The sequence below is a fragment of the Amphibalanus amphitrite genome, unplaced genomic scaffold (assembly GCF_019059575.1).
Source record: "Amphibalanus amphitrite isolate SeventyFive unplaced genomic scaffold, NRLGWU_Aamphi_draft 000053F_arrow, whole genome shotgun sequence".
In the NCBI taxonomy this organism is placed as follows: Eukaryota; Metazoa; Arthropoda; class Thecostraca; order Balanomorpha; family Balanidae; genus Amphibalanus; species Amphibalanus amphitrite.
This window is the reverse complement of record NW_024881549.1, coordinates 440,453-464,651: the sequence shown is the minus strand read 5'-3', so window position 1 is coordinate 464,651 and position 24,199 is coordinate 440,453. Positions and strand designations below refer to the sequence as shown.

Here is a 24,199-nt window from a genome sequence, read left to right as displayed (position 1 = left end):
CAGGCTGTAATGCTGGTTCTGCCTCTCGTAGCATAGGTGGATAGCAGGGTGAGTTGGCACTCCATAATGAGCCACCAGACGACCGTTATCCCACACATAGATGTGACGGTCAAGAACACGTGCAGCTGTCACGATCTCTGGCTCACCACCCCACACACCTCCCCTGCTCATGGAATCAATGTGGCCGTCCAGGTCAGAGAATACTGCCCTAAGAATGTCATCGGTCCGCTCCTCATCACATATTTTCTGCCGCAGGGCTACGTGGTTTAGCAAGGGGTCACCGACAGCATAAGCAAGCGCCCGAAACAAACAGTTTCCGTCGCCATGAATGCCAATGATGTTAGCATCATAGTCCACAAAACAGGGATCCTTCCTGTTGTTGAGGGGGGTGGCATCCCAATCACGATAAAAAATCCTCCCAGATTTGGCCTCACGGGACATTCCCGTCATCACTTCGGCGAATGATGGCTTTACCCCCTCTGCTATTTTGGCGTAACTTGACCCTTTCATGATGAGAATATCCTATCCCTGGGAGGTCTCAGTAGATGTAAGCAGATCGCAAAGCAGTTTATCTGCAAAAAACGAGCAAAGAAAAATCAATGAAAAGGACATAGTTATAAAGCATATGAAAGGCTTATAATAACTACGTTTTCTAAATTCATAAGAATGTGCATCAACATATTTTACTTTATTCCTGGGTTTGGTGTTTTTATATTGTTTTGTGAAAAGTTCGTGAGTAATGTTTAAGAACAATAACGGTCTTACCACCATTTGTGGCGAAGTTATTTACCAAAAACCAAACTCCTATTTTTAGGCACTTGACCTGACCTCAGTGGTCAACGATTAGCCGTCGCCAGGCCAGGGCCTTATACCGGGTGACCCAAAAAAACGTTCCGAACTTTGGAGGCCTATATCTCAAATTCGAGTGCAAATAACGAGCCAAAATTTTCATCAAGTGTGCGTCACTTCGTTGCGCATTGATATGCCAAACTATAACACTGTACCATCATTTTCAAGCCAGCAATCTTATGTTGAATTAAGTAAGACGTTTTTGCTTTTTGCCGTTGTTGAACGGTAGTAATGATTGGCTTAGACGTAGCATGCTAGAAAAAATAGAAAAATAGAACAGTGAATGATACCAGCACGTGTATTGTTATTTTAAATATCTTTGTCCCACTTATGTGCCATATATTCAAATACTAAGCCAACATTGTGTTAATGGATGCCATTTGTTTCAACACAAGTCCTGTTTCGAGGAGAAGGAGTGGCACGGTTTATGGGTTACTGCTGATCGCCATCCCTTCAAGAAGATCAAATAGTAAATTGACCGAATAAGGGAAAAAAGCTTGAGGGAATGTGTCACCCTGAGGCCTGAACCATCAATGAGACTAGTTGCCAGTAGCAGTCATGGCTGCAGGCCGTGGTGCCGAGATGGAAGTCATCTACAACTCCTGAGTTTGCCAGTAAGACTGGCTGAAGAAATCTGTATCATTTTATAGATAAAAACGATGATAACAATTGTGTCGGTCAGTTCCCACAAGAACGTCCTCTTTCAGTTCCTCTTAATGCCGCTAAAAAGCGGCAAGATCCTAGAGTACCGATACAATAGTATATTTGCTTATTTATCGATTCTGAACCATTTTCAGTATCTATTTACTATCAAATATCAATTATTCTCAACAAATATAATGCATTATAAAAAGTAAGGTATTTGTACATCGTTTAAGAGCAAAAAACCTCGAATTGCTTAAAACCTCGAAATGCTTTATTTGTATCCCATAAAACAATAAAGGATGGTTGCCCTTCCCCATACAATGGAACAAAAATGCTTGAAAAGTACTTGTTAGCGTTAAAAACCATTATTTGGCATAGTGGCAAAGTCACCCCTTTTTCAGTTTAACTTTGCCACGACTCATTTCCCTTAAAATTTTATATTTTAACCCGCGCCCTGGTGGGGTCTGTTTATAACGCGAGCTGGTGGGGGGGGGGGCTATTTTTTGCCCCCCCCCCCCTCGTATCTCCGAAACTACTGGACGGACCCGCAAAATTCAAACGGCGTTCGAAAGGCCTGTCAAATTTGCCGAAGGAAACCAAATTTCATTGACCTCGGGGTCACCAATGACGTCACAGGTCAGGTCAAAGATGAAATGTTTCACCGTTCACGGGTCTTCTAGGGAATGCGCTATAACACCGAGGAAAACGCATTTTGTCGAGAATCAGCGATAGGGCGTCAGTTGCCTAGTAGATATGTTGCTATTAGAGGTCACTAACAATGCCAGGTCAGGTCACAGGTCAGGTCACCAAGGGTCACGGGTCAGGTCACATGAGCCCAACTTTACTAAGGTTGTGTGATGCATGTTTTATGGCCAATTTTTCATTTCCAACTCAATGGTGTTGCTTATAAGACTATCAGGTACGGCTTAGGTCACTTTCTGGTGAAGTGCAGGTCAAGGTCAGGTCAAGGTCAGGCCAAAAAGGTCAAATTTTAAAGTTGATAGTTTTGCATAAAATCGGTATTGATTCGATGCAGCTCGTCACGGGGAGTCTAATGGTGGTCTTTGTTTTGCACTACGGGGTCTAGAATTGCTAAAAATTGAGTTTGAAAATTTGACGTCATCAATTTTGAACAGTTTTTTCGCTATAACTTCGCCAAAAAAAGAGGTATCAATTTCAAATTTGGTATGTGGATGGAAAGCGGTAAGGACTATCACATATATTCCGGTTTTTTTCGAAATTCAAAAAACTTTTTGGATTTTTCGATTATTATATCCAAAAAAATATTTTTTTGATTTTTGGGGTTCAAAATAAAAAAATTCAAAAATCCGAGATAGCAGTTTTGTAGCCCTGTTCATTCTACAGCTTTTATGTCTTCATCATTTTTCTGTATTTGCAAAGCTATAGGCCTGACAGCTCTTCCCGCGAAACCCTTTTTTGGGTCGAAAACGGCAGAACATGACGTCACTCTGACGTCATTTCCGGCCAACCTATCAGAGCCTTTGGAAAAATTTTTGGTCACAATGTGTAAAATTGATGTCCGGGAGGGTACTGAAAGTTTGGTGACGATCGGCGCAGCGGTTCTGGAGATATATCGAAAAGTCTGGAGGGGGGGGCAAAAAATAGCCCCCCCCCCCACCAGGTCGCGGGTTAAGGCGTGATATAACTACGATAATGGCGAAACCCAAATAGCCAATCGTCATCCGTGATTTAAACATAGAGTCATCCCAATAAGTTAACAAGTTTAAAAAATAACAAGCGTCTTAAGTTGAAAACATGGCAGTCACCCCCGCTTACGGTATCGAATTTGTAACCGATACCAATCTTATCAAAAGTCGTTCTTTTTCTTATTCTTATCGGCCCTCACTAGCAATGCGGCATATGTACACGCTGCACAACACCGTAAATGCTGCAATGTTGCTTAGATTATGATCTTTCTTGGTGTCTCTAGCTCCCTAGCAACCACCTAGCAACATGAATCAAAGCTGTAAACAATCAACGTTTGTCTCAGATGCGCAGTTTTTTTAGGACACCGCAATCAGTTATCGTACTGAGATTTATAATCCATTGCGCAGACCAGAATGACTTTAACTTAAGATGACTTTTTGTGAAACTAACATTGATTGCCTACCTATTTTTCGAAAAAAATATACGCTGAAAGAATCGGCCGCTTCGACAGCGATGGTACAGTGCGGCGGCATTTTACTCACCGTGTCTATCCTGGTCTCGTCCCAGTCTTCTAACAAACCAAGCACAAACAACAGTTCCGATGCAGTGATAGAACAATGATCAATGTAACGAACTGTATATATGTGTGTAAATCCGTCAATCCGAGTAATGTATGCGCCTCTATTGAAATTGACAGCACAATTATTAACCGTAACCGTCAAATTCCTAATTCCTGAAGCAGCATAAACAACTTCATCTGCATTTTCCATTCTTCAAACAGCGCGTGACCTTGTCCACCTGGTCATTTTCTATTTTTGGGTTCAACTTTAGACGTGAATGATACCAGCACGTATATTGTTACTTTAAATATTTTTGTCCCACTTATGTGCCATATATTCAAATACTAAGCCAACATTGTGTTAATGGATGCCATTTGTTTCAACACAAGTCCTGTTTCGAGGAGAAGGAGTGGCACGGTGCATGGGTTACTGCTGATCGCCATCCCTTCAAGAAGATCGAATAGTAAATTGACCGAATAAGGGAAAAAAGCTTGAGGGAATGTGTCACCCTGAGGCCTGAACCATCAATGAGACTAGTTGCCAGTAGCAGTCATGGCTGCAGGCCGTGGTGCCGAAATGGAAGTGGCCCGTTCACTCACATTTTTAGTAAACTTCTGAGCAAAAAAAGTGATTTTTACATTGCATGCTAGAAACACGAACCGTTTAAAAAGTAATTGACCGAATAACATAAAAATCTTACCATTTACTGAAAATATATGCCGCATTGACTGCTGGAAGTTTCAATGTTGTATCTTTATCAATTTCTGAGAAATATTGATTTAAAGTTGGGAACGTTTTTTCTGGGCCACTCGGTACATAATGCGAACGGAAAAACTTTCGGGGTGGCATAAATTCCCCTGGCCCGTCGAGGGCTAGCCTAAGACCTTATACCAGATATCAGCCGATGCATCTCGTAACAACGCACACGCTCGATTTTTCCTTAAGTCTTTAGCTCATTAGTAGCGAAACGGCTAGTGAGGGGGTCATATCCACCCCTTTTCATTCACCGTGTTCGCGAACAGCTCATGAACACGGCTTTCGTGGGTTTAACGGGTAGGTTTTGCCGTTTTACATCTCCAGCTATATTTCAGAAACTAATCGATATGCGATGAAGCCATTTAAGAGGATCACGGCGGGCATTTGTACGATAAATCGATGAATCGTTAACCCTTTTAAAAGATTAAGATGAAGAAGATATGGCCGGAAATTTACTAAATTTCATAGAGGCAAACCCTACTGCTAAAACCCGCGAGACCTGTACCTTGTTGATTCCATATGGCACATTAATCGCGAAATATATGTTTTTCATGTTTGTGATGAATGATTCCAGGAAAACACTACAACCATACAGCAATCACGCAAGAAATAAACAACCTAAGCCCCAAAGAATCAGTGCGAATATGGCACAAAGATAAGAAAAGCCCTGGTACCGTAAACGGGGGGGGGGGGGGTGACTTTGCCTTGCTGGGTGACTTTGCCATGCTTCTAAAAAAAAATGCTTTAGGGTGATCTCTAGTGATATTTTACGAAGAATGTAATAATTTTATGCACAAATGAAAGATAATTGATGGGCCTTCCAAAATAACCAACACTGAGAGATAAGTTACCACTAAATACCTAACTGGGCTCCATTTTATTGGAGTCATTGAAATGGTCAAATTTGAAGAGATCCGAACTATTATCTAACCATGTGCTAGACCAACTGCGACGCTGAAACTTGGTATTGTTGATCATGACAAGGCTGTTAAACTAGCATATCCAACAAAACTGGTATTTGTCACTTCATTTAGCTAAAATTTTTGGTGGCGATTCTTCCAAGTGAATCGCAGGCCACATGGGGTGACTTAAAGCTGTAAACAATCAACGTTTGTCTCAGATGCGCAGTTTTTTTAGGACACCGCAATCAGTCATCGTACTGAGATTTATAATCCATTGCGCAGACCAGAATGACTTTAACTTAAGAAGACTTTTTGTGAAACTAACATTGATTGCCTACCTATTTTTTCGAGAAAAAAAAAATACGCTGAAAGAATCGGACGCTTCGACAGCGATGGAACAGTGCGGCGGCATGCTCATGAACACGGCTTTCGTGGGTTTAACGGGTAGGTTTTGCCGTTTTACATCTCCAGCTATATTTCAGAAACTAATCGATATGCGATGAAGCCATTTAAGAGGATCACGGCGGGCATTTGTACGATAAATCGATGAATCGTTAACCCTTTTAAAAGATTAAGATGAAGAAGATATGGCCGGAAATTTACTAAATTTCATAGAGGCAAACCCTACTGCTAAAACCCGCGAGACCTGTACCTTGTTGATTCCATATGGCACATTAATCGCGAAATATATGTTTTTCATGTTTGTGATGAATGATTCCAGGAAAACACTACAACCATACAGCAATCACGCAAGAAATAAACAACCTAAGCCCCAAAGAATCAGTGCGAATATGGCACAAAGATAAGAAAAGCCCTGGTACCGTAAACGGGGGGGTGACTTTGCCTTGCTGGGTGACTTTGCCATGCTTCTAAAAAAAAATGCTTTAGGGTGATCTCTAGTGATATTTTACGAAGAATGTAATAATTTTATGCACAAATGAAAGATAATTGATGGGCCTTCCAAAATAACCAACACTGAGAGATAAGTTACCACTAAATACCTAACTGGGCTCCATTTTATTGGAGTCATTGAAATGGTCAAATTTGAAGAGATCCGAACTATTATCTAACCATGTGCTAGACCAACTGCGACGCTGAAACTTGGTATTGTTGATCATGACAAGGCTGTTAAACTAGCATATCCAACAAAACTGGTATTTGTCACTTCATTTAGCTAAAATTTTTGGTGGCGATTCTTCCAAGTGAATCGCAGGCCACATGGGGTGACTTAAAGCTGTAAACAATCAACGTTTGTCTCAGATGCGCAGTTTTTTTAGGACACCGCAATCAGTCATCGTACTGAGATTTATAATCCATTGCGCAGACCAGAATGACTTTAACTTAAGAAGACTTTTTGTGAAACTAACATTGATTGCCTACCTATTTTTTCGAGAAAAAAAAATACGCTGAAAGAATCGGACGCTTCGACAGCGATGGTACAGTGCGGCGGCATCTCACTCACCGTGTCTATCCTGGTCTCGTCCCAGTCTTCTAACAAACCAAGCACAAACAACAGTTCCGATGCAGTGATAGAACAATGATCAATGTAACGAACTGTATATATGTGTATAAATCCGTCAATCCGAGTAATGTATGCGTCTCTATTGAAATTGACAGCACAATTGTTAACCGTAACCGTCAAATTCCTAATTCCTGAAGCAGCGTAAACAACTTCATCTGCATTTTCCATTCTTCAAACAGCGCGTGACCTTGTCCACCTGGTCATTTTCTATTTTTTGGGTTGCAGGCGCATCGCGATTCAGGTGCAGTGCTTGCAATAAGAGTAATTACGAGCGAGCGAGCGCAGCGAGCGAAGTGAGTCTTTTCAATATAACGGAAAAATCTCAGTATGAGCGGCCCGGCCCGGCCCGGCCCGGCCTGTAACGCTTTTGAGAGGCTTATATCTCAGCAACCGCTGGACCGATTGGCCTGCGGTCTTTTTTGTTGGGTAGCTCCATCCCTTCTACCCCGTAACTGACTACTTTTGATACATCTCAGTGACCGTCGTGGCACGTGCCACGTGAAAAGTCAAGGGTGTTCAAGCTGTTTTGCAAAAGTAGTGATTTTGAGAGGCTCATATCTCAGCAGCCGCTTGGGCGATTGACTTGCGGTAATTTTTGTAGGGTAGCAGCATCCCTTCTACCCAAAATAGCATACTCTCGATGCATGTGGGTCACCCCCAGTGCACGTGCAAAATACAACAATAAGAGGCGTCAAATTTGTTCCCATTTCAGTAACTCGGTAATTACTGGGGCGATTTCGCTGAATAATTGGATTTAAATTCACCTTACCATCGGTTTCTGCATTCCCATGTGTTGCGGTTAGGGTGCTGGTTAGGGGGCGTTTCCAGATCTCAAGAACGGCTGGGTCGATTGTGCTCAAATTTGGTACACGGTTGGGGACCAGTTAGTAGGGTGCCGTGCAAAAGTCATTTTGGACCCCGTTTGCACGTGCGCACGTGCAGAATGCCGCTTCCAGATCTCAGGAACGGCTGGGCCGATTGCGTTCAAATTTGGCACACCGCTAGCGACCGGTTAGAAGGGTGCTTTGCGCAAGCCCGTTGGAAGCACCCTCTCGCCCTTCCGCACGTGCAGGGCTCACTATCTCGCTCGCTCGTTCTTCGCCCAAAAAGCGTTTTACTGGTAATAATGCCGTTTATTTCACAGCAATCAGTAACGAGTGCAAAGCATGGGCGGAGCTCCCTATACAGTTTTGAATGAACCTAGCCATTTAGTTATTTTCGGTTTATATGTGTTCTTCGGGCACGGAGCCTGTTTGGTAGGGCGGGGCCCCACGCTGAAAGTTATTTTGCCATATTTCAAAACTGGTTTCAGAAGCAAATTGCTCGGATTGAAGACACTTGAAGTTAAACTGACGTGTTGGGTGTTTTTATTTGCGAAATTGATTTTTACATTGTGTGTCAGCATCTTCATTTCCATTTTCCTGAAACTTTGACCCTCGCCGGCACTCAGCGCAATCGGCAGGGTAATTACCGAGTTATTGTAGTGTGGCGTCCGAAAAATGAGGGACGCAAGTAAGGACGTAAAAATAGTAAGTACCAGCCGACCACTGCTCAAGCTGAATTATGACCGTTTGTGTCAATATCAACCTCTTTTTTTATATCAACTCCCGAAGCACTTAAGCTTGTCATGCCGGTTACCGAGTGCGGTAAATGCGGCTGGCGTCTTAGCTAAACATTCCTTTTTCCTCGCTAGATGGCAGAAGTGTCAGACGCCTGAATGCATGCTGTGCCGCATTGCCGCCTCTGACGTAAGTAACCGCTTGAATGCATACTGTTCCGCAATACCACATACACCCAGCGGTTTTAGTGACCTGGTGACCTGACCTGAAATAACAAAGACCTTAAATTTTCAGGGAAGGTGCCAAAAAGTTGCCCCAGAGGTTATGCCAAACTTGGCGGTTCTACATTTGATATCGATTCTCCAGCGGGTCTTATCATAGCAGCCGAAAATGCATTGCTTTGTTTTGCGTAATGCAATGCGCCTTCTAAACCTATCAGCGCACAAGCGCACAAGCGCACAAATGTCACTTTGACTTTCGCATGGCACCCTACTAACCAGCCTCTTGCGATGCGCCGAATTTGAGTGCAATCGGCCCAGCCGTTCCTGAAAACTAAAAACGTCACCCCACACGTGTGCACGTGCAAGCTGTCCCGTAGCCAGGAGCCTGCCACTAATAGGGTTAATTGACTTGTGCACGGCACCCTATTCGCCGGTCTCTAGCGGTGTACCTAATTTGAGCTCAATCTGCCCATCCAATTTAATGATCTGGAAGCGACCCCTGCCCGTGCGCACGTGCAGCTGCACCCCAACCGTGGCACATGGAAATACATACTAAATGACTGGTGCACGGCGCCCTACTGATCGGTATTAAGCAGTATGCCAAATTTGAACACAATCGGTTCAGCCGTTCTTGACATCTGGAAGCGTCAGCCTGCACGTGCGCACGTGCATAACGGGTCCCATCTGACTTGTGAACGGCACCCTACTAACCAACCTCTAGCGGTGTGCCAAGTTTGATCACAATCGGCCCAGCCGTTCTCGAGATCTGGAAGCGTCACCCTGCCCGTGCGCACGTGCAGCGGCACCCCAACCGTGACACACAGAAATGTATTACCCGGCGGGTGCCTACATCCATACACGTGCGCACGTGCATAACGGGTCCCATCTGACTTGTGCACGGCACCCTACTAACCAGCCTCTAGCGGTGTGCCAAGTTTGACCACAATCGGCCCAGCCGTTCTCGAGATCTGGAAGCGTCACCCTGCCCGTGCGCACGTGCAGCGGCACCCCAACCGTGACACATGGAAATGCATTGCGGGGCGGGTGCCTACATCCATGCCAAGTACCAGCGCAATCGGCAAAATAACAACAGAGTTATAAGACTTGCCACCGAACTGACACCTCTTCGTTTTGCACGTGGCACGTGCATTAGGGGTCACCCATACGCATCGAGAATAGCACACTACGTGTAAGAAAGGAAGAAGCTATCCCACACAAAAGACCGCGAGTGAATCGGTCCAGTGGTTGCAGAGATATAAGGTTTCTAAAGGCACCCCACAGGCGGCCGAATGCTAATATTTAGCAATAATCAGTGTCGCATCCGCACACGGGAGGTATCCCCGTCACCTGTTCGTATATTCTAATGTGGTTGGGTTCAAGTCACAGTCGAGCCCTGATTTTTTACAGCTTTTCTTAAAAACGGCACATCGTGCAGTGACGTTCTATACATTGTTGGAAAGAGCATCGAAAGTTGTATATTTTATTAACTTTTCACTTTGGTATATCTGCAACGTAAAAAGTTATTAAGCAACAAAGACGCTCCCATTGACTTTCCATGTTAAAAATTTTAATTTTCAAATTAACTTTAAAAGAAAAAATGACTTTTGCCACCTTAACGAAGCATACCAGCAAGTACTATGCTCTTTCCTCTACAAGATATAAGAGTTTGGGCGAAATCTATCTCTAAAATTTTGTACAAAGATCGAATGAAAATGTCTCTGCAAAGTCTCGACATCGCCGTCCATTGACTTAACATGGGACACAGCAAAATTCCAACTTTGACCTCGTGCAAAGACACGTTCCGAGATTCTGAGGGGTATACAGCGCACACTAGCGTGTACCCAAACGTGTTTGCCATAAAATGCTGGGATGAAAACCACCCCTTTCTTGGCTCGTTTTTCCGCCATTCCCGATGGCGCAAAAAGTGTCCAAAACCCCGTTGACCTAACATGGGGAAAATGGAATCGCACGTGCCACGTGCCACGAGGTTTTAAGCGAGTAGCGACCGGTGCCATAAGGTAGATCGCCTCCGGGAGCCCATACACTGAACTTTTTACGAAGATTGTACATTTCGTCTAGGCCCCTACCAAGTTGCCCCAATTCGCTGCCAGACTTGCAAAACATAGCCCGGAGAACGACCGCTCCGGTTGTTTTTCAATAGAAAAACACAATTCTAACGAATAGTGTTTGTCTTTTCAAACAACCTGCGGTTACCAGCATCTGCGATGCTGGGCTCCGCATCGCGGGACCGCAGGTTGTTTGAGCAAGCACCTCTGTAAACCCAGCAAAAACGCCCGCCGCCAAACGAGAGGATCAGCCTTGCACGTGCAGACTGGAGTCGGTGTGCTATGGACTGACGTGCACGGCACCCTATTCGCCGGTCTATAGCGGTGTGCCAAATTTGAGTGCAATCGACCCGGCCGTTTTCGAGATCTGGGAGCGACACCCTGCACGTGCGCACGTGCAACCTGGGTCCCAGTTGACTTGTGCACGGCACTCTATTCGCCGGTCTCTAGCGGTGTACCGAATTTAATCTAAATCGGCCCAGCCGTTTCCAAGATCTGGAAGCGACCCCTGCACGTGCGCACGTGCAGCTGCACCCCAACCACGGCACATGAAAATACATACTTACTGACTTGTGCACGGCACACTACTAACTAGTCTCTAGTGTTATGCCAAATTTGAGCACAGTCGGTCCAGCCGTTCTTGAGATATGGAAGCGTCAGCCTGCACGTGCGCACGTGCAAACTGGGTCCCATCTGACTTGTGCACGGCACCCTACTCGCCGAGCCCTAACGGTGTGCCAACTTTGATCACAATCGGCCCAGCCGTTCTCGAGATCTGGAAGCGTCACCCTGCCCGTGCGCACGTGCAGCGGCACCCCAACCGTGACACATGGAAATGCATTGCGGGGCGGGTGCCTACATCCATGCCAAGGATCAGCGCAATCGGCAAAATAACTACAGAGTTATTACACTTGCTACCGAACTGACACCTCTTCGTTTTGCACGTGGCACGTGCATTAGGGGTCACCCATACGCATCGAGAGTAGCACACTACGTGTGAGAAAGGAAGAAGCTATCTCACTCAAAAGACCGCGAGTGAATCGGTCCAGTGGTTGCAGAGATATAAGGTTTGTAAAGGCGCCCCCACGGCGGCCGACTGCTAATATTTAGCAATTATCAGTGTCGCATCCGCACACGGGAGGTATCCCCGCCACCTGTTCGTATAGTCTAATGTGGTTGGGTTCAAATCACAGTCGAGCCCTGCTTTTTTACAAGTTTTCTTGAAAACGGCACACCGTGCAGTGACGTTCTATACATCAATGGAAAGAGCATCAAAAGTTGTATATTATATTAACTTTTCACCTATATATTTTACTAACGATAAAAGTTATAGAGGAATAAAGACGCTCCCATTGACCTTCCATGTTAAAAATTGTAATTTTTAAACAAGCTTTTAAAGAAAAAACGATTTTGCACAGCTTAACGAAACACAACAGCATATACTATACTCCTTTCTCAACAACTCTCGAATGTTTGGACGAAATCGTGACACATAATTTTTTACAATGCGCGAATGAAAATATCTCTGCAAAATTGTCCATTCACTTAACATGGGACACAGCAAAATTCCAACTTTGACCTCGTGCAAAGAAACGTTCCGAGATTCTGAGGGGTATACAGCGCACACTGGCGTGTACCGAAACGTGTTTGCCATAAAATGCTGGGAAGAAAACCACCTCCTTCTTGGCTCGTTTTTCCGCCATTCGCGATCGCGCAAAAAGTGTCCCAAACCCCCATTGGCTTAACATGGGCGAAAATTCAAACGCACGCGCCACGCGCAAAAGAATTCTGAGCGAGTAGCGACCGGTGCCATCAGCTAGATCGCCTTCGAAAGTCTATACCCTGAAATTTGTACGAAAATCGTTGCAGAAGTTTTGGCTGGAATCAAGTTGTACTGATTCGCTGCCAAGTATGGAAAACATAGCCCGGTGAACGACTGCTCCGGTTGTTTTTCAATAGAAAAACACAATTCTAACGAATAGTGTTTGTCTTTTCAAACAACCTGCGGTTAAACCTGGGCCCCAATTGACTTGTGCACGGCACTCTATTCGCCGGTTTCTAGCGATGTACCAAATTTAATCTGAATCGGCCCAGCCGTTTCCAAGATCGGGAAACGACCCCTACACGTGCGCACGTGCAGCTGCACCCCAACCGCGGCACATGAAAATACATACTTACTGACTTGTGCACGGCACCCTACTAACCAGTCTCTAGTGGTATGTCAAATTTGAGCACAGTCGGCCCGGCCGTTCTCGAGATCTGGAAGCGTCGTCCTGCACGTGCGCACGTGCAAACTGGGTCCCATCTGACTTGTGCACGGCACCCTACTCGCCGAGCCCTAACGGTGTGCCAACTTTGATCACAATCGGCCCAGCCGTTCTCGAGATCTGGAAGCGTCACCCTGCCCGTGCGCACGTGCAGCGGCACCCCAACCGTGACACATGGAAATGCATTGCGGGACGGGTGCCTACATCCATGCCAAGTACCAGCGCAATCGGCAAACTAACTACAGAGTTATTAGACTTGTTACCGAACTGACACCTCTTCGTTTTGCACGTGGCAGTGGCACGTGCATTAGGGGTCACCCATACGCATCGAGAACACCACACTACGTGTAAGAAAGGAAGAAGCTATCCCACACAAAAGACCGCGAGTGAATCGGTCCAGTGGTTGCAGAGATATAAGCATTGCAAAGGCGCCCCCGCAACGGCCGACTGCTAATATTTAGCAATAATCAGTGTCACATCCGCACACGGGAGGTATCCCCGTCACCTGTTCGTATCCTCTAATGTGGTTGGGTTCAAGTCACAGTCGAGCCCTGATTTTTTACAGCTTTTCTTAAAAACGGCACATCGTGCAGTGACGTTCTATTAATTGTTGGAAAGAGCATCGAAAGTTGTATATTTTATTAACTTTTCACTTTGGTATATCTGCAACGTAAAAAGTTATTAAGCAACAAAGACGCTCCCATTGACTTTCCATGTTAAAAATTTTAATTTTCAAACGAACTTTATTAGAAAAAACGATTTCTGCCAGCTTAACGAAGCATACCAGCATGTACTATGCTCCTTTCTCTACAAGATATAAGAGTTTGGGCGAAATCTATCTCTAAAATTTTGTACAAAGATCGAATGAAAATGTCTCTGCAAAGTCTCGACATCGCCGTCCATTGACTTAACATGGGACACAGCAAAATTCCAACTTTGATCTCGTGCAAAGACACGTTCCGAGATTCTGAGGGGTATACAGCGCACACTGGCGTGTACCCAAACGTGTTTGCCATAAAATGCTGGGAAGAAAACCACCTCCTTCTTGGCTCGCTTTCCCGCCATTGGCGATCGCGCAAAAAGTGTCCAAAACCCCGTTCACTTAACATGGGGAAAATGGAATCGCACGTGCCACGTGCCACGAGGTTTTAAGCGAGTAGCGACCGGTGCCATAAGGTAGATCGCCTCCGGGAGCCCATACCCTGAACTTTTTACGAAGATTGTACATTTCGTCTAGGCCCCAATCAAGTCCATTGACTTAACATGGGACACAGCAAAATTCCAACTTTGACCTCGTGCAAAGACACGTTCCGAGATTCTGAGGGGTATACAGCGCACACTAGCGTGTACCCAAACGTGTTTGCCATAAAATGCTGGGATGAAAACCACCCCTTTCTTGGCTCGTTTTTCCGCCATTCCCGATGGCGCAAAAAGTGTCCAAAACCCCGTTGACCTAACATGGGGAAAATGGAATCGCACGTGCCACGTGCCACGAGGTTTTAAGCGAGTAGCGACCGGTGCCATAAGGTAGATCGCCTCCGGGAGCCCATACACTGAACTTTTTACGAAGATTGTACATTTCGTCTAGGCCCCTACCAAGTTGCCCCAATTCGCTGCCAGACTTGCAAAACATAGCCCGGAGAACGACCGCTCCGGTTGTTTTTCAATAGAAAAACACAATTCTAACGAATAGTGTTTGTCTTTTCAAACAACCTGCGGTTAAAAACGACGTCCGTTCCTTCCTTGTCAGGTGTCAAACTTAGTAGCCAAGGAACACGTCACTGACAAATACCTCTACAAGATATAAGAGTTTGGACGAAATCTATCTCTAAAATTTTGTACAAAGATCGAATGAAAATGTCTCTGCAAAGTCTCGACATCGCCGTCCATTGACTTAACATGGGACACAGCAAAATTCCAACTTTGACCTCGTGCAAAGACACGTTCCGAGATTCTGAGAGGTATACAGCGCACACTGGCGTGTACCCAAACGTGTTTGCCATAAAATGCTGGGAAGAAAACCACCTCTTCCTTGGCTCGTTTTCCCGCCATTCGCGATCGCGCAAAAAGTGTCCAAACCCCCGTTGACTTAACATGGGAAAAATGGAATCGCACGTGCCACGCGCAAAAGACTTCTTAGCGAGTACCGACCGGTGCCATCAGGTAGATCGCCTGCGGGAGCCCATACCCTGGAATTTTTACGAAGATTGAGCGATTCGTTTAGGCCCCTACCAAGTTGCCCCAATTCGCTGCCAGACTTGCAAAACATAGCCCGGAGAACGACCGCTCCGGTTGTTTTTCAATAGAAAAACACAATTCTAACGAATAGTGTTTGTCTTTTCAAACAACCTGCGGTTAATAGCAGAGAACTGAGTCCCTGTGATAAATAATCCGACTGGAGCGAGGGACCTACAGTGGAAGGCCAGCTCCGGAGGACAGAAACAGTCTTGCAACGTCGGCTTTTTGCAGTAGGTACACAAGTAGGGTCGGCTATATCAGTCGACGCACATACATTGAGCGTTCCAATGTTATATCATGCTTGATGCTATAGGACGTGCTTTTCGTGATTCAATAAAAAGTAAATACATGCCGACTTAGAAATTCTGACTGCACTGAGTGGCGTTGGTTCATTTGGAGGGAGGTATCATTACCTACTCTGTCAAAGCAGGCGAACGATGAAATGCCGCTGTTTCATATAAGGAAAAAACGATTTTTAGATAGTCATAGTTGGCTGCACCTGGCACCCAGCCCCAGGCCTAAGTTTGGTGTACTTCCATCTGGTTATGAGAAAACATCATGCACCGAAACAGCCCAGCGCCCCCTACCACGGAACTGATGTACCGGTCCCTGGCCTCTGCACAGATGTCGCTTTCGTCCCGGAGAGGTGCTTGCTGCCGATGGCAAAGCACCGGGGACCAGAGTGGATCTTACTAGATCCATCAAAATTGTTTCTCAAAACAGACAGTTTCTTTGAAATTTACTATTATTTTCCAAATAACAATCGAACGAGTTGGATAAATTCGACGAAGCATGCCAACAGGTACGGCATTCGACAACTGACAAGCATCGGTGGACCGAGCTTAGCTGCCTCGCCTCATGCACCAAATACAGGAGCTCCCATTCAGGCCGTTTCACGGAAGGCATCATAGCTTCGTGTATTGTTAAATGTTTATACATATTCACACAATTGTGCAAAGATATTCTTTGATAAGTGTTGAGTTACTAATATCTATTATATTAAAAATGTCTACATATACGAGAAGATAATGTATTCATCATCTTCTCGTATCGCATGGGAGGTTTATTGTTAACAGTCCACATCCCATGGAGGTCTATGTAATGCCGATTTAGGTTCCTGCTAACCAGCCGTCACCTTCATCAATTTTATCACATCTCCACTTCCGGACGGATACACTAGTGCTTTAGTTTATACTGCTCATGCTGTTCCGCACTGGCGTACTCGCAATGTGTTACCTTTGCCTATAGCAGACTAGTGCCCGCCTGCATCTATGCTGTTCCGCAGTGCTTCGTATGTCACCTTTCTACCCCTAGATGGCGTTGCTATTGGGCGCCTGCATCTATGTTGTTCCGCCGTGCTTCATATGTTACCTTCCTGCCCCTAGATGGCACTGCTACTGGGCGCCTGCATGTATGCTGTCCCGCAGTGCTTGGTTTGTTACCTTTTCGTCAACAGATGGCACTGCTAGTAGTACTCAGACATGTGCATGGATCCGAGTGATGGATCTATGATCTCAGTGGATCTCGAAGCAATCTGCAGGTTCGGATCCATGATCCCACCGGATCCGGCGTGAAAAATTTATCCTGGATCTATGATCTCTCGGGATCTGATGATAAACCAAGAAGATGGATCTATGATCTGAGTGGATCCCACCATGCACAACATTTTAAACCAAGTTTGCAAGTGTTTCTATGTCAATAAGTGCCATAAAACTATGGCTTATGATGTGCTATCACATAAATCACTAAATAAGAACGCTTGTGAGTTGCAACGAGCGATCTTTTGGGATTTCTGTGTTGACAATAAATAAATGAGGATCTATGATTTCATTGGATCTCAAGCAAAAATATTAGACTCGGATCTATCATCTATGATCCCTACGGATCTGTCGATAAGTTTAAGAACTGGATCTATGATCCTGACATATCCGAGATCAGGATCCGTGGGACCAGATCCCAGATCCATTTTTTCGGATCCACGCACATGTCTGACTGCTAGTAGACGCCTGCATCTATGCTGTTCCGCAGTGCTGGTATACACGTATTACCGTATTGCCCATAGCTAGCTGCCCATAGCTGCCCATAGCTGGCACTGCTAGCAGAATAAAGCGAAATAGCACAGATAAACATAAAGATTAAGTTAATTCCATAATTTACTCAGTGCTCACGCATAGCCTCCCTTCATAAACTGCCTTATCATCGAATCAGCGAAGTGTAACCCGGCAGATATGCGTAATATGTATGTAAAATGGCTGATCACCTAATAATGAAACGTAGGTCTGTTAGTGACATGCTACTGCTAGACATCTGCTGACTTCACCGTGAGCACATAACAAATGTCAGCAGTAGCACTCTCTCACCCCCCCCCCCCCCCACCTGTTTGTTCCAGGCCGAACGTGTGCGAGTACCGAGCAGTCGACTATGAGGGCAACGGAAAACCCAAAGTCTACCATTTCAAACACAGGTAAGATGTGCATGATACACATACATATTTGCAGTGTGCTTTGATTTGTCCTGGATATATTATTTCTTAGATTTCCTGGCAACTGGCCAGATTCTATTTCAACATGTTAGGGATAGGGCCAAGGCATTGTTATGACTTCCCCGTAAGACTATTGAGCTGCCGAGCCTCGGTTGGGGTTATAAATGTGCATGCGAGAGTAGGTACGTCATGCAAATACTCCAGAAGTTTTGTGGGCTTGAATACAGCGGCAAGTCATTTTTGGTCAGTTTACGTAGTTAAAATGCTCTGAATGGAAATTGGATACTGTTTATTTTACATAATTTTGTTCTCAAAACAAAAGTCAAGAAATCCAGTCACAAAAATATTCAAGAGCAATAATGAATAAAAAAATCCTTAGTCACAATCAACACCAATGCCAGGGTCGTCTGTAAGACATAGTAAAGAAGCATTTATCTAAATCGCAAACGAGACATGGGAGGTGCTCTGCACGAGTATGACCAAGCTTTGACTAGCATGACTACCCTTTGTGGTCCAAGAAGGCCGCTCCTGTATAAGTAACTGATCATTCTAATTTGCTTATCAAAATCAACATGACTAAGCATTACCATCACTTACTGAAATATTAATTGCTCTCTCCCTAATATTATCGCCGTATATTTTTGCATTCATTAAATAGGTACGTCTCAGCGACTTGGGTCGGACTGCCGAGCCTCTGAGGCTGGCGGCCGGCGCGGCGGTCGTGACGGCGCACATAACTCCAGATCGCCCGACAGCCGGCCACTGGGACGATTTGTACCGTGTCTGGTCAGGATCGGATGATGACGGGCCGTTGTTTGCAGTTGACCTCAGACGTGGTTAGCAGTCACTGGCTGATTTAGCCGACTAGTGAGGACGGATTTTGTCTAGGAATGTAGCGATCACTTGGTGTGAAAGCCATGGAAAGTACAGAAACTCTGCGGAATCATGAAAGGGTAATTAGAACGAATACGTAGGCATGGACAAAACGTGACCTGCTTTTACACGACCTGTATTACCTGTATGACCTGTGTGACCTATGTGACCTATATGACCTATGTGATCTTATATGACCTGTATGACCGGTATGGTTCCCCACCATCCCTCAGGGGTCAACATGTTTTCCGCTACCGAAAGCAGTTCTTGCCGAGAGTCCGAGTCGTGTACCGCTGCTGCCAGGGCTGGTCCCTGTCGCACAAGGAAGGATGCATCATTGGTGAGTGTTTACCAGTTTTGATTTGGAGCCCGCGGTTTTGACCAGGTGTTTCTTTTTATAACAGAAGTGCTGACCAAACATGGGATGTAGAATGACGATTTCCGAAAGACCTTATTGATTGTTAATTCAAGGAGCAGGCCAAGTTCGGAAAACATTGACTATTTCATCCGTCCGTAAATGACACCTAAACCCCACATTTGACATCTGTATGCCGCATGTCCAGATCATGCAAGCAGCAAACACGGATGCAACCCGTAACAATGACTGCATACACAATATTACTTTATATGCAGACTGCGCAACTCAGACTGTGTACGCCAGATCGTATGGAGTGGATCGTTTGTTTGGCTGCCACTTCATAAAGCAACAAAGCTGTTACAGACTAGCAATATAAACGGTTGAGCACGCGTGATAAATTCTTACCTAACATACCTGTGAGCAAGATGACAACGGCTGTAGCAGATAAGAACAGAAATCTAGCCGCCGAGAAATCAAACAAATTACCCGAGTCGCTCATAAAAAGCACTGGTGAAATGCAATCTCTCCATATGGGGTAGTGGGCTACAACTTAATGGGTACGCTGATCTATGAATGAGTTTTTGGCGCTGCTTGAAGGCAACGTGCAAGGCGACTCAAACCGTTTGATGTCTCGCTATATAATACGAAGATTCGAATGCCACTGAATGAGCCTGTGTCTTCATATATCCATTTACATCAGGGCATATTTTAAGGATTTTTTACTGCGTCCCAAAGGTGGCATAGGGCACATGCTTCGATCGGAAAGGGCACATACCTTATCCACCTGCATCTCTGTATCTGCTTACTACCTATATCGACCAGTTACTGCAGCCGTTTTGGAGCGGCTCACGGCCGATAACACACCGGGCGTGCGCTAGCCGCCGGTGCTAAGCGCTAACCAGTAACCACTGAGTGCGCGTGGCCGACTGCCGCCCCGATGGCGCTGGCCCCCGACACCGGCGCGGCGCTGCTGACCCATGGAGGGGGGAGGGGGGCTGATAATTAGTTGAGCCGGAATTGGGATAGAAGCCGGTATGGGATTGGGATAGAAGCTCAGCGAGACTAAGGGATTGTGTGGTGCCTTCGGTACGCCCCTCAAAATCACCCGCGTAGGGCCCTCAGGGCCGCCGGTTATGAAGCCTTTGGAGGCACTGGTGTGGGCCCTCACAGGTACCGGTCTGATGCTCTCAGAGGCATTGGTGCGGGCCCCCAGAGGTGCCGCTGTGGGCCCTCAGAGGCGCCGGTGAGGGTCCTGGACCACAGTTGCCGTTGTGGGCCCTCAGAGACACTGCAGTGTGGGGTTGTCACAGTCCGGTGTGGGACCCTTAGAGCTGCTGGCTCGAACCCTTTACAGGCCGACAGGGGCTCTCAGAGACCGACAAGGGGCTCTCAAGAGGTCTGCGGTGCCTTCGGGAGCCCTGTGGAGTCCTTAGAGACCAGCAAGGTACACTCAGACGCCAGTGGGGCCCTCAGAGTCGTCGGTGTGGGGCCCTCAAAAGTCACCGGTGAGTGGCCGTCCGATGCGGCTCCGGCGTTGAGCCCCCAGAGCCGCCGATATATGGTCTTAAGAAGCACTGGTTTCGGGACCTCATTCAGGGGTGCCGGTTGCACTCAGAGGTGGCAGTGTTGGGCCCTCAGCTAGGCACCGGTGTGGGGCATTCACAGCCGCCGGTGAGGGCCCTCGCAGGCGCCGTTGTGGGGGCCTTCAACCACTGGTTTAGGGGGTCATCGCAGGCTTGTGTGGAACCCTTAGAGCTGCTGGTCCCTGTAGGCCGGTAAGGGCCCTCAGAGGCCGGCAAGTAGCCCTCAGAGGTCGCCAATAGGCCCTGAGAAGCCGGCAAAGGGCACTCAAAGGCCGACAAGGGACACTAAAAAGCCGGTGTGGGGCTCTTATGGAGTCTGTTGCATAGTAAAAGACCGAGGCATGCTAATTATTATTGCTTGCACTTTTCCGCTGAAACCGTGACATTTCAGTGTGGGACGCAGTGGTCCAAATTTCGCGAGTGCTACGTCCCAAAGGCAGGGGGCTGCGTCCCCAAATGGGACGCAGTCAGTATGTTAAAATATGCCCTGATTTACATACAATCTCAAAGAAAGGATCTATGTAAAGGTCATAAGGTGTGCACCTGACATTTCTTTTCTTTCTTCAAACAGCTTCACTCCAAGTGATAAATCAATGACTATTCAAAGTAGCATCACTCATGGTGATTTGCATGGATAATGGAAAAGTGTAAGTAATTTGAAGCTAATGGAAATCAGATGGAATAGTAACCTTTTGCTCATAACTAATGTAAGCCAAAAACAAATCCAAAATATATACGTGATACATATGTACCATATATCATAGCGATTTGATATTATGCTGTCCAATGTTTTCCAGTATCTAATGTCTTATGTTTGATGCCTTCAAAAATCTGGATGTTTCATATGAATGTGATGCGTTTTCTCGGAAGTAGCTTTATTAGCGTTGCGAGTGCGTACTTACTTATCATGATTTAAAATGTGTCACTCTTTCGTGTTTTTGTCATTCCACTGAAGAAGGTCCAGCACCGAAAATATATTTTGGATTTGTTTTTGGCTTACATTAGTTATGAGCAAATGGTTACTATTCCATCTGATTTCCATTATAATCATAATCATGCTCAAAAAAACGTTTCACACCATTCAATAATTTGAAGCTGACGTATTTTACCACCATGTGATGTGTCTGATCCGTCTCAAACAAGCCGACGGCCCGGGTGTCGGGCTGTGAGGTGTAGGGGAGACAGAGCAGACCGGGGCTGCACCGGACCGCCCTGGGTGGTCCATTGCTCACGGAAGCTCAGTTCGCCGCAGCGGCGCCTGCCGGTGTCGGCTCCGGTGGCAGGTATACTGCACGGCCGGCGGGCGGGGCGATCTCCATCAGGGGGGGGGGGGCGATCTCCCTCCATCAGGGGAGGCGCGGACCGTGGCTAATTCGCCACGGCACCGGCCGCCGCTCACACCCGTCATCGCCGCAGTGGTCGGGCCATAAATACCCGGTCGACTGGCGACGTCCGGCAGCTGAGTGCTCTTTGATTAGCCGGCCTTCGCTGAGCAGAAGCTCGGAGTGTTTTTCTTGGCAGAGTTACTTCTTATCTACTCAGAAGGACTTTGCATCGGTACCCGACCACCTAATGGAAATTACTGGTCACTGCTACTGACCGCTTACTCTGGCTGAAAATAAATGACGGAGAGCGTCTTGTTCAAACAACCCAACTAGGATCTAACCGTTGTTCACATGCATGCGTAGCTGGACTTTTAGTGTTACGCCGCGCTGTTTTACGATAGTGATCTGAGTCAGACTGGCCACTGGTCTGCAGTGTTCGTGCAAGCGTGATCGCCCTATAGAACCGGAACGAGAGCGTGTCTAACGATTGATTGGGCGCTGCAGCAAGGAGGGGCCAGCCACTTCAAGCGGTTTTACTCTCAGAAGAAATAGTTCAATAGCCGCACCAGGGAATGTTTTAACCAGGCTCAGCATCCATTTTTTTCAAACGTCACCAGCGTGCAAGATAAACGTATGATTTTTATTCTATCGTTATGGTTTTCAAATACTGTGTGACGCTGGAACCAATGGATATTCACAGCAACACCATTGCTAATTTTTGGCAAATATTCGCATTCATCCGAAAGTTTAAGATACACATTAAAATTTATATTATTATTATTAAAATTAAGATTTAATGTGGTACATATTGAAAGTTACACAAAACTACGATACTCATCATCGCCAAAAGTGGGGGTCGACCCCCCGGTTTTCACGAGTGTGTGTGTGTGTGGGGGGGGGGGTTGCAACCCCCGCGACCCCCCCCCCCCCGTCGGTGACGTCCCTGCTAGCTGGACAAATTTCTGCAGGCTTTGAGCTTCTAGTCCAGGGTTTATGAGCCAAATTGCCGAAGAATGTCAAACTAGTGAATATTCGCCATTAGCGACTCTCTGACCTTAACCTTTGAACTGACCTGAAGGTAACCAATTGTTTCCTGATTTTGGATGATATTTCGAAAATATGTAACTAAATAAGCACCGTCATACCGCTGCTTGACCGACCCCGTGCAGTGGCGAGTTAGAGGGATGGGTGAGGCACAGAAGCCATCTCTCTATAAGCCACATTCGGAGCGCCACTCTAGCCACACTCGGACCGCCGCGACTCTGTCTCTGGCCACACTCGGACCGTTGCCACTCTGTCTCTGGCCACACGCGGACCGCCACTCTAAGTAGATTGGATTAACAAAATTAGTCCAATACTTGATTTGTATTGCAGACAAGGTTTCTTGGACAAAATCGACAATAAATACTCATCACATGACATAATCGTCCGCAGGCATAGGTACACAACGCCAACACGCATGATAAAACACAAAATGTCACTTATGGCAAAGGGCGCGAATTCCCACACAATGATACAGCATGATATTGACCAGAGGGGGCGCGGGCCAGCCGTCCCCGTTACTCGTTCTAGACTACACAATTATATGCATGGACACACAGAAACATAGTACAATAAATGCATCACAGATAATGAACAGCTGATTGTTAAAGTGAGCTGGTGACCGAGCAGGTCACATGTGCTCGGGCACGCGTTGCACAGTTCCTTTGTTAATCAGAGCTGAATGCTGCGCTGGAGAGATGACGGGTCTACTTGCCGTAGCTGGGGTAGGCTGGCTTGGGGCACACGGTGACGTACTGGTTCTGGTTCTGGGTGCGGGTGACGGTGACGTACTGGTTCTGCGTCTCGGTCTGCGTGACGTACTTGTACTCGGGGTAGGCCGAGGTGACCGTCTGGGTGACGTAGCGCGGCTCCTGGCGGGTCTCGGTGACGTACTGGCTCTGCACCTGGGTCTGGGTGATGTAGCGCACCTCGGGCACCACCTGCGAGCGGTACTCGGTGCGGGTCACGTAGCTGGGCACGCGCGCCGTCTCCGTGTAGTAGCTGCTCACCACCACCGTCTCCGAATAGGTGACCGTCTCCGTCCGCGTGGCGTAGGCCGTCTCGGTGAAGTACTCCTGACTGGTGACGTACTTGGTGTCGTAGAGAACCTTGGTGCTGGCGCGCACCTCCGGAGCGCCGTAGCTGGTGACCACCTGTGTCTGGGTGACGGTGCTCGGCTGGAACTGGGTGTCGGTCAGCTCCCGGTAGAGCGTGGTCGGCTCCAGAACCCTGCGAGAGTTGAACTTGGTCTCGAAGTCGAGCTTGGTGGACGTGATGGTGATG

At 46.5% G+C, this 24,199-nt stretch overlaps 1 protein-coding gene across 1 annotated transcript in view; it reads left to right on the top strand.

Annotated features, from left to right (window-relative positions):
• Nucleotides 1-24,199, top strand: part of LOC122377946 (multiple epidermal growth factor-like domains protein 6) — a 113,956-nt gene that overhangs the window by 57,424 nt on the left and 32,333 nt on the right. The window contains exons 3-4 of the mRNA XM_043358577.1: nt 17,643-17,717; nt 18,842-18,948. Coding sequence (XP_043214512.1) covers nt 17,643-17,717; nt 18,842-18,948 — 182 coding nt within the window. The remainder of the gene's footprint in view (nt 1-17,642; nt 17,718-18,841; nt 18,949-24,199) is intronic.